Here is a 16,372-nt window from a genome sequence, read left to right as displayed (position 1 = left end):
CCCTGCCACAGACCAATAGAGTCGCTCTTATGGACCTTAACTTCTGACGGCGAACCTACGGATTTCCAATTCCGTTATCTACGCAGCATCGCAAGAGTTAACGGGAGCGGAAATCTGTAGGGTCGCCGTCAGGAGTTACATGTCCATAGGAGCGACTATTGGTTGATGGCAGTCCAGCTCCCTGCTGGCGACCAATAGAGTCGCTCATACAGACTTTTAAAATCCTGGTTCATAAACTCGGCTGGGGGAGACCAGTGGTCTCCCCGCTCCAAGAGTTAAAGGTCTGCACGAACGACCAAAAGAGTCACTCCCACGGCCCTTTAACTCCTGACAGCGAACCTACGGATTTCGGCTCCCGTTAACCCCTGCGTTGCTGCGTAGATAAGGTAGGCTAGATGGGGAAGGGACCAGGGAGATTAGTAAACGAGGATGAAGATTCTTCATGTTGTGTGTCTTCTTCTTGCTGCCACCATGTTCGTTTCTTCGGTATTCGGGCTGAACAACGAAAACGCACCTTTCAATTGCCGTTCGCATCACAAGGGATCAGGATCGGACAGGGCCGGCCCTGCCATGGAGCAGAGTGGGGCAATTGCCCCAGGCGGCACTTTTGAAGAGGCAGCACTTTGCCGCCCCAAGCGCCTTTTTTTTTTTTTTTTAAGCGGAGGAGAGAGAGGGGCGCCGAGTGGTTTTTGCTTATCAAGTTTTCAGTACCCACTCGGCGCCCCTCTCTCCTATGCGAGTCCTCTAGCTCAGTCTCGGTGCCAGCTTGTAATGCTGAGCACCGGAATATGTCTTTATTTCGACTTCGGTGCTCAGCAGTGAAGCAACGTGCACCGCGGCAGAGCGGGGAGACTTGCCGCAGGACTGCTGGAAGGTAAGTGAAGTACAAAGGGGGGAGATAGGGTAGATAATAGGGAGGGAGGGTAGATAATGAGCAGTGGCGTCGGCAGGGGGGGGCGTCGGCATTTCAAACTTCGCCCCAGGCGGCACTATGTCTTGGGCCAGCCCTGGGATCGGAGGTCTGCATTAACAGACCCCCCGCTCCCTTGACTGACTTTAAGCCGGTTAGAGGGAGATCATTGATCTCCCCAACCGACCCTTCTCCTCTAGCGGCGTTGTGGCACCCCCCTGATGAGCGACACCCAGGGCAGAACCCCCTGCCCCCCGCTAGGTGCGCTACTGGCTTTGTACCCCTTTCCAGACTGATAGAAGACAAAGAGGGTTTCTCAAGGGAATTTCTTTAGATCGAGGCATCATGTGCTGCTTTTTGAGACCTTATAGCCTGCTTCACTTTGCTGGACAAGTTGTTTAGAAGACTGGCAAAGATGATGCCTGGGTGTGTCTAGTGAAATTAAACCCAATTATCAAGTGTTTGGTTAATTGGTTCATTTAGTAACTAAGGGGGCAATTACTTTTTCTCATAGGACCAGGTAAGGTCGGATAGCCTTTTTTTCTCTTATACAAGAAATAGTCATTTAAAAACTACATTTTGTGCTTTCTCGGGTTATCTTTGTCTAATATTACACAATAGTTTGATCTGGAACATTAAAAGTGTGACAAATATGCAAAGACAGAAGAAACTGGGAAGGTCAAATATATACAGTGCTGTGATAAAGTATTACTAAATTGATACATTTGTAATAGCTGCTTATCAGCAAGTATGTGAAGGGAAAACAGAAAAAGAATGCATTATAAAGTCCACTTCACTTCACTTCAAAGAAGTGGGCATCTTACATAAATCTTCTATGGTGAAGCAACCTTCAAGGTGTTTTTTTTTGTTTTTTTTAAACAAACAAATCAATTATTCTTTTGGGAAATATTGGAATGTTCTCATGATCAACATTATATACCATGCTATGTATTATTTATATTTTCAATAAACTGTAGATAAAGATGATCACATTGTACTCCAGGAACTCCTAGTTACATTTATTATAAAGATTCCTATGCAACTATAGATCAGACAGTGCTAAGACAGCATCAACAGTGGATGCAAAATGTCATTGTCGGCTAGTTTAGTCCCATGATACACGACTATGGACTATTGGCAGCTAATTGCTTATTTGGCATACACATGTAGAAAATCCTACTGAATAGAGCCACCTTGATTTTCCAGTTGATGTGCATCATGAACAGATAAGAAGTGGAACAGCAGGCATAAATAGATGCTGACGATGTTCCAAACGATAAGAGCAAGAACCCCTGCAGAAAGTTTCACACAAGAAATGTGCAGGAAGGGTTAACAAACAGAGGACAGCCCGCGGAATATTGCATTTGGATTTAGGAATGGCACATATGCTTATCACCCATATTCAGACATATTCCTTAGGCTACATAAATCTTTCACTTCAACAAAATTTCCACAGACACTTTCAAACGAAGATATTTAATTTTCTTTTCTGATGTAAAAAAATGTGTTATGATAAATATTGTAATCATTTATTTTGGCATTAATTTTGTTTAAATAATTTTTATCTTTTTCAGACATTTGTGGTCCTTTACAGTTTTGGCTTTTTAGTTGCACATCTCATAATGTAACACATCTTCTCTCATGGCTGCAGTTCATCATTATGATCAGCAGGTGGAAGCACATTGAGCAGCAATCACAGGCCTAAAACCACAGTATGAACACTTGTTGACGGCTGGATAATGCACTGCGCCTGCGCGATGTTCTGATGATGTAAACACAGCGCTTGGTCACTAGGTGTCAGTATGTCCTGTGGATCTGTTCATGTATAGGCAAATGCTATATGAAAAAGCTCTAAGTCTCCCACTTAAAAGCATTATCCATAAGCATCTCGGCCAGCTTCTGGTTGTAAGGGTGGTAGAAATCCTTAAGAAGCTGTCTGGTTTGAGAGAACATGGGTCCCAGGCTGCAGTCTTCTGGGCGACGGCTGTTAGACGCCGGATTTTGTATCACAGAGGCTTCCTCTTTGTCACTTAACGGCCCTGTAGACAACATAACAGGTCATCATAAGATCATTAGGCTCACCAGAATCAACACATAATCATTGCTGAATGGGCTTCCTCACTAGAAGGCCCGGTAGTCAACAGAATTAGTCCATATTGTCTAATGAGCATCATGCGCACCCGACAACACAAGCAGGCCTTTTAGACTTCATAAGGATAATGCTATACTGTTGGAGTTCAAAATGAACAGTGTAAATATAAATACATAAAAACATTAAGAGGATTTACATTAACAGTGAGAAGATTTAGACAATCCACCTATTCTGTACATACCCAGACCGAGGAACCTATAGACAAGCCTCATGCTTTGGGATATGTTTTCTGCGTGATCTTCCAGTCGCAGAATGAGAAACTGGTCCCTCTCGAACAGTGAAAGCCAGTCCCACAGATAGACCACGTACAGGCCAATCTGTAACCGCACCTAACCAACAAAGACCAGACATTTTTAGTTATGTGTTAGTCCTAAACATTGGGTGTGTGTAAATAAATGTAAAAAGAACAGAGGGGTCGGGAGCATTAAATGTTTTTTTTGGCCAATCTGCCATGGATGAAATAGCAAGCAGGCTATATGCCATTTAAAGTTTTGTGAATAATGGGCACTAAAATGGATTTCTTATACAGCATAGTATATATGTGCCCAAGGACCCATGTTTGGAGAGCTCCATTTTTTTTTCAAGCTAGGTCGAACCAGTGGTCTCTTTGTTTACATGATATACGGTATGTAGTTATTACATGTCTGTAAAGATTAATGGAAGAAAATTGGATTAGGTTTTTGTCAATGGTAACCTACATTACTGTATACACAACAGATGAGGTCTCTGGGTTTCCACCAGAGGCTGCTCTGAACAGCAGTGACGGGACTCCTCGTCTTTAAAACAGACTGGCCAAGTGCTGCCAAGAGTGGCTCGTAATTACCGATACGGATAAAAATGAACTTCTGTTTTCTTATGTTCTGTGGAAGCATTGCTACAAATAAAATTACTGTGCAATTAATTTATAGGAATGCTTCCACAAAACCTAAAAACACACAAGCTGATTTTTATCAATACAAGTAAATCAACTTCTGTGTTTTCAGGTTCTGTGGAAGAATTCCTAAAAATAAAATATTTGTAGGAATGCTTCCACAGAACCTAAAAACATAGAAATTGATTTTTATCAATATCAGTAAATACACGGCACTGTTAGCAGAACTTGAGAGTCAGCAATACCAAAGAAGCATAAAGATGATTTTTTATCATTATTATTTATTTTTATTTTTAAAAACAACCAACATTAGCAAGCCAGTATATAAAAAGTCATATATTCAATCAAGAATATTACCACCTCCAAGGTAGCGCTTTTCTGTGAGCGAAACGCATCAGGTTTCTGCAAACATACCAAATTTTATACGTGAATTGCTCAAAAAATTATTAAAACAAAATGTGTATAATTTTATATTATTTCTCGGTATATTTAAAGAGGCGCTGTACTATTTTTTTATTTTTTTTTAACATGACTGTATATGTAGGTTATGTACCGTTCATGTTCAGGGAGGAAATTATTATGGAACTGCGTATTGTAAAGCCTGTAGATCGCTTTAAAAGCCTGTTCATATATTAAGGTGCTGTATTTAAACATCGAAAGGCAAACTGCATTTGGAGACAGACAATCAAGCACAGCAGGGGTTAAACATCTGAGCACACACAGCTCAGGAAACATAGGCTGTTGGAGGGATAGGAAGCAACCACTATCAGCAGGGAGAGCAATTAACAGAAAATGCATGCGCGTCTCATTTCAGGAAGTTTAACAGGAATCAAAACAAGGCGTCACCATTTTAAAAATAGCCACAACAAATAACATGCTAAAAATATGTAATAATGTAGTGTTTTGAGACTTTAACCCCTTAATGACAAAGCCCATACATGTACGGACTCAAAATGCATTGTTTTCAATGGGTTTTGGGACCACCCATTGTCCTTAAGGGGTTAAAGGGGTAGCAGTAGTTATGCCCATTTTCCAAAAGGCATCAGACAACAGAAATTAGTAATATAGATGACAAATATATGATAAACCCTTGATCCAGAGTGAATAATTGTCTGGAATGACTTTAATGGCGGCCAGCGTTGAATGCATTGGTAAAGTATAAAACTTTACAAGTGTAAATAAATAGACAATGAAGGACAAGGAGTCCCTTTGAAAGATATTTGCATTTGGATCATTATATAGAGTCTGTAGCGGAATTTGATATGTTTATTGGGCCAACATAGAAAAAGATGTAAAGTTATAGAAGAGGTCTCTTCTTTGCTTCATATGAAAATGAGACCTCTGAAGTTTTGAGAACCTGAGTAACTTTTTCTATGTTGGTCCAATAAAAGGTATTTTCTCTTGGGCTAGGTTATATACATTGTTCCTAATATATGCTGTCCCAATATAAATAATTTAGTTTGGTAATTTGGTTTGATGGAGCCTCTGTTAAGGAAGCTATAGAAGAGAGACAACAACTTTCCTCAAAAGCTCTGATAAATGTTATTACCGGTAGAAATGAATAGAGGTTTAGATACATTCATACATCAATGATTTGTTATTTAGAAGGCTAGCTTGTGAAAGGACCTCAGCCATCTGAAGAAAAAGACACTGAAACAAATTAAAGGTAGAGCTATTGTATTAACGGGTTAATGGTGGAAATACTAATACTATTTTATTATTTCTTGCAGTTTGTAATTTCCCAAGAGTCTCATTAGAAACGATTGTTTGATACATAAGTCTTTGCGCAAAGGGTTCCTGTGGGACTGTACATACCGGCAGTACATTGCTGAAGGTGGTATTGTAAGCACAGGCTCTCAGAGTGGAATTGTGCAAACAGCTCTCAAATATCTGCAGCGATTCATTCACTTTGTCGTGGAAATCCTCAGCCGACTTGTTTGCAATGGCAAAGTAGAGATAGTCGGAGTACAGTCTGCAAGGGAAAAACAAAGCAATCACACAGAGATTTGGTGTAAATAAATAAATAACATTTAAGAAAAAGGAGATATTTCGATGATGTGATTGGCATCTGAGGTGTATGTCTGCAGAATCCCCTCTCATGCATTGGCCTCTTTTCCCGACCTCCCTGCAGGAGAGGTGTTCCGTCTCTTTAGACCCCAGGGCACAAGTGTGGAAAGTCCTCCCACTGATTTCAATGGAAGCATTTTCCTGCCACTGATTAACAGCTTTAGGCAGCCAATCAGTGGTAAGAAATGTCAGATCATGGAGAAGGGACTGCAGCTTCTGTGCCACATAAGAGCTTTATTTTTTTGTTTTGTTTTGTTTTGTTTTAGAAGGATGCATATTAAAGTACTAACATTGTCCTTAGATCTAATTATGGGATCTCATAAAGATGAATATCTCATCCACATACAGAGATGTTGCTCTCATGCTAGACATTAAAAAAAAACTAGCCATATGTAAACTTCTGCTGGCTCCAGATTTTCAAGAATCCTTTTTTAGAAGACAGTTGGATAATCCCTGGACTTTTTTTTACAGATCTGTGGGACATCATTAGAAGAGAATTTGTTAAAAAGGTATCTGACCTCTCTATGGGATCCCGCAGCATGACGATAAACTTGGTATTTGGCTGAAAGGCATGGATAAAATCTTGAATAAGTACTGGAGGCTCTGTGTTGGTGACATTATCATAAAAATATGACCAAGCATTGTTGTCCCACATAGTTGATGCACTTGCTTCTCCTGAAACAACCCAAAAGATAACGCAACTTAGTTTGCAGCGACCATTTGAAACACAGCCTTTGAACATACTGGGTTCTCAGCATAATAAACAACACAAAGCTCGGTAACACACAAAGTTTTCTGTACGTTAACTATAAAAATCTCAAGAGCCTGGAAATATCAAGAACCATTTAATCTATAAATAAAATTATTTTTTATATGTTAATATTTCACCTCCTTTAACACTTAAGACAGCAATACAAATGCAGACCCAATGCTTTCTAGATGCTAGTCTCCTACCTATGACCAGAGGGTCTATCATTCCATCTTCTTTGTAACGGCTTTGAATTTCATGTGCAGCCAAATCAAATAAGTCCAGATAGTCCTCTACTGGGAAAGGATGTCCAAATGGTTCTTTCAACCTCAAAATTCCTTGAAGATATGTAGAATACATCAGAAAAAGTCAAAACAAACAGTTATAGCCCAGAAATAACGTGACACACAAGTACGATAGTAAAAAGAATTAGATATGATAGCTGGAAACAAGTTAAGGACAGTTTTACCCACTCTTAACAGTCTGAAAACAAGCTTAAGAGTAAACCAAGCTGTATTTACTATGACAAAAACAGGGAAAGAGATCCTAAACCGATCTGACAGTTCCATGCAGCCAAACATGTTATTTTATCACACAAATTTTAGTAGATGCTATTTTGTTTCATGTTGGCACCATAATGTAACCATGTTATAGGTTTTTAAGTAAATCAATGATTGCAACATATTGTACAGAGAGGACTATGGATATGAGATAGCATGCAGAGCCCCAACAGCAGGTTCCCTTTTTAAATGTACTCATTGTGGTATTCAAAAGGGGCTGCATTTCCATACACAATATTTTCCTTTACCAAAACGTTTTCTCGTCCACCAGTGGGGTTCTTTGATAGCAGAGAAGCGAACCTCAGGATGGAGGCGCAGGCGGTCATACAGGTCTGTTGTGCCGCACTTCGGCTGTCCAATGATGTAGAAGTAAGGGATGCAGCGCAGGCGGTAATTTTCCTCTCCCCTCTGCTGCAGCTGCACCCAGAATCCCTGACGTATTTCTTCAAAGATGGAATGAAGACGCTTGGCGTACCTGGCATATGCATTGGTCCTGTAAGGGTCATCAGTGTAGTTACCATTATAGGTAGTGTACCAGCAAGGGCTGCGGCTTGACTGAATGAAGTGTTGTGGAATCACAGAGAACAACTGGCATGGGCAACAAAGAAAAAAAAAAAGAACAGTACAGAGACAAAGTAAAGACATACTCAAGCAATGTAACATTGTTATTGGTTCTTCAGAATAAATCAAGCAATATAAATACAAAATATTTCCAAAGAAAACAGCAAAAAACAAAACAAAACTAAAATTAGTAAATTAAGCCGTATTCAGGGTAGCAAAACATTTGTCATACCTATAGATATTGTCTAGTTAATTGGCTGCATCAAAAACATAATTTTCATTAATTTCAGGCATTGCATTCATAAATTATGCTAGATATATGCTTTACTTACATGAGGTTCATATTGTGCTAGCTCTTCTCTGTTTGGGATCCGTCTGTCTGTTAGATGGATTTCTCCATGACGCACATATGGGCCCTTCAGTTGGGACGTTGTGTATGTAATGTTGACTCTACAAGGCCTATTTGGTTGAGTGCACTCAGTCTGTTCCTCTGTGCTTGAAAGGTTGGAACCAAGGACAAAATCTTTAGATGTGGATGGGGACAATGTCTGAGACAGGTCTTGGCCACCTCCAGACAACACATAAGAAGCAACCACTAAGACAGTGATTACCAATGCTACAAGCAAACTGAAAAGCTTTCCTCTGATGAGGACTTTTTGTAATTGTACTTGGTGGCTTTTTATTAATGACATTCCAAAGATGGTCAGGAAAGAAAAGCTGATGGTAGAGAAAAAGCTATCTATATGACAGATCAAAGACGGTAAGAGTCCTTCTCTTGGTATTCGAGGTGGTCGAGGTAGCACACATCTTGATGCATCAACATAACCTACTGTAGAGACATCGTTATACGACTAGGAAAAGAAATGAGGAGACCATGTTTGGCCCAAAGGACAAGTTGAATAGACGCTCTGTCTCTTGGGATAACCTTGTTTTCATAAACAAATATTTCCAGTTTTCAGAACATGACATTTACCAAACAAATAGTGTATCCACATTATAATCACGGTTCAACTGACCTACAGGACAAAAGATAAGACCATATAAATGTTAAATTATCAAGAAATGTTACAACTTTACTTAACCTGTGCCTTGTGTTCCATCATTCTATAAACTTAATGTAGAATTTTGGTTTTATTGAACTTAGAAAATAGGCCAGCAGAAAAAAATATACCCTTAAAGCACTGGTCAGGGTATATAGAACTCTCATAGATCATACAGATTTACTTCTTAGAAATTGCTGCGATTCAAAATATGAGCTAGCCAATCAATTCCTATCTTATACTAAGTGTAAAACAGACTTCGCACTTCTTGGTTTCCATAATTAAAAAAAACTGGGAATAAAACAGGTCAGCCATATGCTCCTTTTGTCTGACAAATTGATTTGTCCTCCATGTGGTCTTCACTGGATTATGATTGACCATATACAGGCCCGGACAGGCCATCGGGGACACCGGGCCACTCTAGTAACGGGCCTGCTACTTACCTGGCAGACGCACGCGAGCAGCGTCTCTTCTACCGCCAGGGGGGACGCAGGAATCCCACTGAGTCACGTTACTTACGTCACGTATGTCACATGACCCCGCTACGTGTCTGCGTCCCCTGTGCAGTAGAACAGGTTGTCCGCGGAAGTCTGCAAGCGGAGCATACATCATCAGTTTAGGTAAGGGGGGAGGGAGGCTGTATGAAGGAGTATGTGAGATTGAGTGAGTGATTTAATGAGTATCTGTGAAGGAGTAAGTGAATGTTTGGGAATGAGTATATGTAAATGAGTATCTGAATGAGGGAATTAATGAGTATCAATGTATGAATGAATATCTGAATGAGTGAATGATTATCTGTGAATTAGTGAATAAATATTTGTGAAGGAGTGAATGAATATGTGTGTGATAGCATGGATGTATAAAGGGGGGCAAAGATGCCACAGGCAGGCTGTTTTGGGGGCAGCGACCATCACATAAATCAATACCAAAGTGAAGCTGTCTGTGGAAACCCTCCGGATGCGGGTGTCAGTGTGGCAAAGCCTGTCCTGGTGTTTGTGTGTCATTGTGGCAGGGCCTGTCCTGGTGTGTGTTTGGGTGTCGGTGTGTGTGTTCGGGTGTCAGTGTGGCACAGCCTGTCCTGGCGTGTGTGTGTTTGGGTGTTGGTGTGGCAGAGCCTGTCCTGGGGTGTGTGTTTGAGTGTCGGTGTGGCACAGCCTGTCCTGGCGTGTGTTTGAGTGTCGGTGTGGCAGAGCCTGTCCTGGTGTGTGTACAAACACTCAGATTCGAATCCTTAGGTTACTTTATTCAGAGAAAGCAAAACAAAAAAAGCAACGTTTCGGCCAAACAGGGCCTTTGTTAAGCTCAAAAGGCCCTGTTTGGCCGAAACGTTGCTTTTTTTTGTTTTGCATTTTCTGAATAAAGTAACCTAAGGATTGGAAGCTGATTGGAGTGCTGGGATTCTTTTCTGTGTTCATATACTTCAAGAGGGTTTATGCTGTCCCTTTTTTCCTGCTAGCACCCAGCTTCCTGGGAGTTGAGTGCTGAACCATTTTTTACCCTCAATAGTTTTACCAGCCCCAGGGAGATGTGTTGTTAATAATGGAATGGTTGGATGTCTGTTATTTGTGTATTTTGGGTCCCTGGGGTGGAGCACTTGGAGAGTAGGGCGGGCCAGTGCTCCACTCCACATTTTGTGGGCAGCCGAAGACCAGCAGGTGGGAATCCAGGCCGGAGATTCACGGATACTCTCCTAGTACTCACCTGGTTCCACTAATTAATGGGAGAGGCAGTTAAGTAGCCTCCTGATCTGAGAGCGAGAGAGAGAGCGAGAGAGAGAGAGAGAGAGAGAGAGAGAGAGAGAGAGAGAGAGAGAGAGAGAGAGCTGCCAAAATACTGAGTGCTGCCATTATTTAATTTGTTATTTTGTTTGTTGGAACGGATAAGCCGCCCAACTGCAGTTAGGTTGGAGAACCTTGTATTAGTGCTTACAAGAGCAAGGTTTTTGTTTTGATTTATTTATTTTTCTGTAAGGCTAGGTTTCCACTTGGGTTTTTGTCCTGCGTTATTTTCTTGATGAAAAACGCCAGGAAAAACGCCAAGAAAACTGCCACTGCATTTACCTGCGTTTTGGCGTTTTTTCTGGCGTTTTAGCCTTTCTGTAGAAATTGCTTTTTTTGACCTTAGGCAGTTTTTCCAGCCTTTACAAGTTAGAAGTTTCACCCAGCTAAAAGGGATTAGGATAAATGGCAAGTATCTGCCCTCTCCTGATGTCATTTACTTGGTAGAGTTCTACTTAAACGCCCCGGCGGACCCTTTTGTCTCTTTTCTGTGCTTTATTCCGAATGTCTGCTCCTCTAGGAAGATTGGCCCCAATGATGGTGCAAATTTTTTGCTGTTGCTTTTGGCACGCAGGATCCAGTTGGGTTTGTTTGTTTGTAATGGCATGTTTGTTCCCAATGGTGTAGAATTCAATATGAACTTTGTTTTGTGTGAAACTGTTTGTTTCCAGCCTATTTCTCGTAGGACACACAGATACTGGGTCCATCCTCTGCATTGTAACTGTGGAAAAAAACACCATAAAAAACGCCAAGGCAAAACCCACATAGCTTTGTCATGGCGTTTTTTCTCTCCCATAGACTTCTATTGGAGAAAAACGCCAATATTTCGTTGCAAAAAACGCCAGAGTGTCAACATGCTGCGATTTTGAAAAAAACAAGTGGAAACCTAGCCTAATGCCTGTGGCGACAAAATAAAAACAGGCCCAGCCTTTTATTTTACACTCCTCGTGTCTGAGCCGTCTCTGCAGCCTGGTAGACTGTGTGTGAGTAAAGATTCCCGGACAGAGTACCAGAGTGAAGGGGTATTGTGTCACAATACATACACTCTGCCATATACATATATATAAATATATACACACACGCGTAAAATCATTATTTCAATGAAACATTGGAAATAATCGCTGCCATCTAATATTCATGCCTGGCTGTGGGGCACAACGACAAAAAAACAGGCAAAAAAGGATAGAAATGAGTAACATTCTTGATTCATGTTTAATTCTTTCAGACCCTACATCCCTGATCTCATGAATTTTTCAATCCTGGCAGCTCTATGTGAATCCTTTTAACAGATGTGCTCACAGACTCTTAGTCAACCAGAAAGAATTCAGACTGACAACCCCTGACCTCTTCTCACAACTTACCCCACGAGCGCAAAGTTTCACAAAGCGAGCTACGCCGCCCCCCCCCCCCCCCCCCGGTTTCACATGTACAGCAATACCCTCAAACCCAGCGACTCTCCAACACCTGTGTAACAAATGGCATAATACGTATCGCTGATGCTGAAGATACAGCCTTGTTTAATATATACCCTCTCATTACCGCAGAACTCCTGCTGCCATTTAATGGGAACTATTATATGTAATTAATCGCTTCCCAGTAGGATTTAAAAGCTATGGCTGATTGCAAGATACCCGGTTTTAATTAACAAAGCAGCTATTACCATCTTCTAAATAATGACTGCGATCTAACGAAGCACACGCTTACAGATGCTTTAGAAAGAGCACATACTGACTCATTAAAACACGTCTGGACTGTCACAACATTACTGCATCTTTCACACAAATACATCATCCCGCGAACGACACAAGTCATAGGGGTGGTACATTCATGGAACAGACTACCAGTAAACATGGTACCGGCAAACACAGAATTAAAAAAAAAAAAACACACATAGGATTTGCAGAAAAGTATGATGGCTTTAGGTTGATACAAAACTGGTTTTAATTTGCATAATATTTTTTTCCTATACTATCTTGCTATACATTACTTGGGAATGTTCTGCTCAGGGATGTATTCAATAAGAATACCAGTACATAGTGCGGAAGGCTTATATTTTATAATAAGGTCATTACTACATGAGTTGTGACATTATAGTTCCTGAAACAGTTACTGTTTGTATCCGTTCCTTAAATTATTATATTAGATACATAGAAACTGACGGCAGATAAGAACCATTTGGCCCATCTAGTCTGCCCAATTTCTGAATACTTTCCTTAGTCCCTGGTCTTATCTTATATCTAGTCTACCCTTATGCCTGTCCCATGCTGGCTTAAATGTCTTCACTGTATTAATCAAACATTATACAGTTATATTTAAGAATGAAAACATTGCGTATGTTAGAAAAATGCTTATGTTATCGTAAATATTATTCCTGACAAAGACATAAGAAAGCAGGGAATGTCTAGTCTATGATATATGCACGAGTTCACGCCAACACGTCTACTCTATGTTGTTCTATATATATGTGCAAAGGGTCAAGTCTAGGCCATTCTTAATTATGCAGCTTAAAGAGGTGTAACTTGCTTGAAAAGTAACCAATCATAATGATGCATGCTATTAGAAGTAGATAAGAGGTTATATAAACCATGTAATTCAAACATGTAATCAGACAACGCTTCGAGTTTTGTGTGTTGTGTGCCTTGTCTCGATTATGCGCATGATCTAAATAAAGGAAAACTCTTTCTGGGGAGAATTCGACCATTATTTCAACCAACAGTGTATGTTCAGCTTAACCCTGTGAGCTTCACAGATGTACTACTCAATTCAGTAAAGTGTAGAAGGGCAGCTCAGGGATCTCAGCTAAAATCTGTACTATTTCATCAAATATCCTAATACACTTTACCATACGCATAGAGTACTCCGAGTGCTCAGCGGGTTCCTTTGCCCCAGCAACAGATCTTCCATATACAGAAATAAGGTATACCCAGGGATACAGCTGTGCATGTACTTATTCTTATAATGCTGCTTTTGTACCCCCACGGGAGTCCATGGAAAATGATGTGTATCACTGACTGATATTACAGTAAACAGTATTTAATAGGCATCGTTCCATATACCCTGCCAAGTATAACATCTTATTGCAAACAAAGCTTTGGAAATTAAATGCTAAAATACTGCAGAGAAATGGCACTTAATCATGCAGAGTTTCGCCTTCTTGGTTAGTCTGTAGCCAGGTTTACAATTAAATGGGGCTGGAAAGCTTTGCTACCACTTGCTGTTTTTATGTGTTGAAGAGTACGGAAAAAAAAACAAAAAAAAAAAACATTTACAGATCTATTTGTGTTACATGTGTTGAATTATTAAAGGTAAGATGGCAATTTCAAAAATGATCCTGAGATCACTGGAAGTAAGGGGTCCAAACCCTGATTTCAATAATTATATCCCAATACTTTTTTCGCCATAGTGGTGCAAAAAAAAAGGTCCATAAGATATGGTTGGATGAGTTTTGTGTGGAAGAACTTGACTGGCCTACATAGAGCCCTGAATTCAACCCATCGAACAACTGGAACAGAGACCTTCTCATCCAACATCAGTGTCTGACCTCACAAATGCTCTACTGGCTGAATGGGCAAAAATTCACAGAGAAGCTCCAAAATCTTGTGGAAAGCCTTCCCAGAAGAGTGGAAGCTGCTATAGCTGCAAAGGGAAACAAACTTCATATTAATGTCTAGGTATTGGTGTAACGGTCAGGTGTCCCAATACATTTATCCATATAGTGTATGTCAGCATTTTAACATATCGGCTAAAACACCCATTACAACTATACTCTGGGAAACAAAGCCTGAAGAGTCAACGCGTTACTGGCCAAGACAATCTTTAAATGGAATACTGCATGTGCATTGTGAATGGAAGCCAGAGCGCTGAGGTTAACCCATGTCTGAAATGCCTCAGACAAAAGTCTTATTTATGGAGAGAAATAGATTTTCTTACATAAAAGGAAGGAATAAAGAATATTTTGCTGGAGACTGCAGACGAGGTATAGATAAAATAAGTAATTGCCCCAATGGTTCCTCGGGAAATAATATTTAAAAATCAAACATTAATCTCTGGAAAAGAACATAAGACCATTAGGGTTAGTAATTTACCCTGAAACATGTCTTATGCTGAATAGTTTTGCACATTTTGCACTTTTACTGCATCTGGTCTGTAATCATACCACGCAGCAAGAATCAAAGTGAATTAGACCTGTCCTAAATTCCGTAGAATAGTCTCCAAAGCTTGTCATATAGTTTTACACAATATAGGGCTATACAAGCTGACACACTTATTTGTATATTAATTCACTAGAGAATCTATATATTTATGCTTAAACAGCTGACCATGTCCATAAAGTTACTAAAATATGTTTGGTGTCTTGGATTATTATTCGTTTGTAAGAGGGTTGCATGTTAAAGCCAAGTTCATAAATAATTCAAACTAGTTTCAATCAAGTTACTCAGAGTTTGAGTAAAATCAGCTACTGGAATTCTCCAATACCCCATCCCTACACTGCAAACTCCTCTTTGGAAACCATCACCAAAGACTGTTTTGTACATTCAGATGCGTAACGGGATCATACACACTTTTATTAGTTTCAATAGTTTTATTGATCTAGAGTACAAAGATAATAATTACAGGCGATACATAAAGATACAGACGCTAATACCAAACAAGAAATCCATAGACTTAAGAACTGTTTAGCTAATACAGCCTTTGCTCCACAGTAAAGAAACACAGTGTGCCGAGGCAAGAACACAAAAGACATAAAAAGGGAACTGTATGTAAAATATCATAAAAACAATGAAAAGTTATCACTACTGGCTTATAAACAACATGTAACACTATTGCATGTTTTTCAATTTAAAGAGTTGGTTTTGTAGGTTTTTCCTTACATTGGCTTTGTCTAAAGTTAAAATAAAATTAAAAAAATAGATAAATTTCCTTTAAAAATAGCAGATTGGGTAGCTGGGAAAATATGTGGACATGGGTCTGGAAATTATAGGTGGCGAATATAAAGAATCCATTGAAGGTTTGGGCAGAACTTGGTTAGAAAAACAACATAGCCCAGCTCTGAAGTGCTGAAGGAAAAAAGTTCAGTGTGGTAACAAAAATGCCTTTGATACCCTGTGAGTAACCACTCCTTGGAATGCATTTATAAAGAAAAAGGATTTTAAAAAAATAAATAAATAGTAGGAAATCATCATAAGAAGAGCGTATACAGACCGCCAAGTTGCATATATAAAGGCTTTACACCAATGTGTATAATATCACTGCAAAAATTAAGCGGGGTATTCAATTTATATATAAATAAATAATACATTAAATAAATAATACATTGTTGAAAGTACCCCACTACTGCATCTTCCGCATTTATAACGAAATACAGCATGTGCTACATACAAGCGGAGAAAAAAACAGCATCTGAATGAGTATTAGCCCCAATCATTAATACTCAGCTGTATGGTTGTACTATTTGTTTCTAAATAAGTATTGCGAGGAAAAGAGTTCTCCTATTGACAAATGCTGATGATATGGCTGCATCAACCTGGGTTATCATGTAAATCCGTCAATATTTACCCCTCACCTCACAAATAAAAACATAAAGAAAACAAGAACACTACTTCTACAAAATAATCAATTGGATGAAAACACAAAATGGCAACATTATATTGGTCCTGCATAACAATGTTGCACCTCTGATGAACT

General features: G+C 39.7%; 1 protein-coding gene across 1 annotated transcript; it reads right to left on the bottom strand.

Annotated features, from left to right (window-relative positions):
* Positions 1–2,761: 2,761 nt before the first annotated feature.
* Positions 2,762–9,518, bottom strand: LOC149298963 (carbohydrate sulfotransferase 15-like). Its single transcript, XM_089486796.1, has 8 exons — positions 9,429–9,518; positions 8,202–8,720; positions 7,557–7,896; positions 6,955–7,086; positions 6,519–6,675; positions 5,749–5,905; positions 3,244–3,391; positions 2,762–2,949 (listed from the first exon to the last, which is right to left on the bottom strand). The coding sequence occupies exons 1-8, from the start codon at positions 9,516–9,518 to the stop codon at positions 2,762–2,764; spliced, it is 1,731 nt and encodes a 576-aa protein (XP_089342922.1).
* Positions 9,519–16,372: the final 6,854 nt, after the last annotated feature.

The sequence above is a fragment of the Sceloporus occidentalis genome, unplaced genomic scaffold, assembly GCF_023333645.1.
Source record: "Sceloporus occidentalis isolate IW3139 unplaced genomic scaffold, rSceOcc1.0.p SCAF_30, whole genome shotgun sequence".
Lineage (NCBI taxonomy): Eukaryota > Metazoa > Chordata > Lepidosauria > Squamata > Phrynosomatidae > Sceloporus > Sceloporus occidentalis.
The sequence above is the reverse complement of the archived record's forward strand: the minus strand, read 5'-3'. Positions and strand labels throughout refer to the sequence as shown.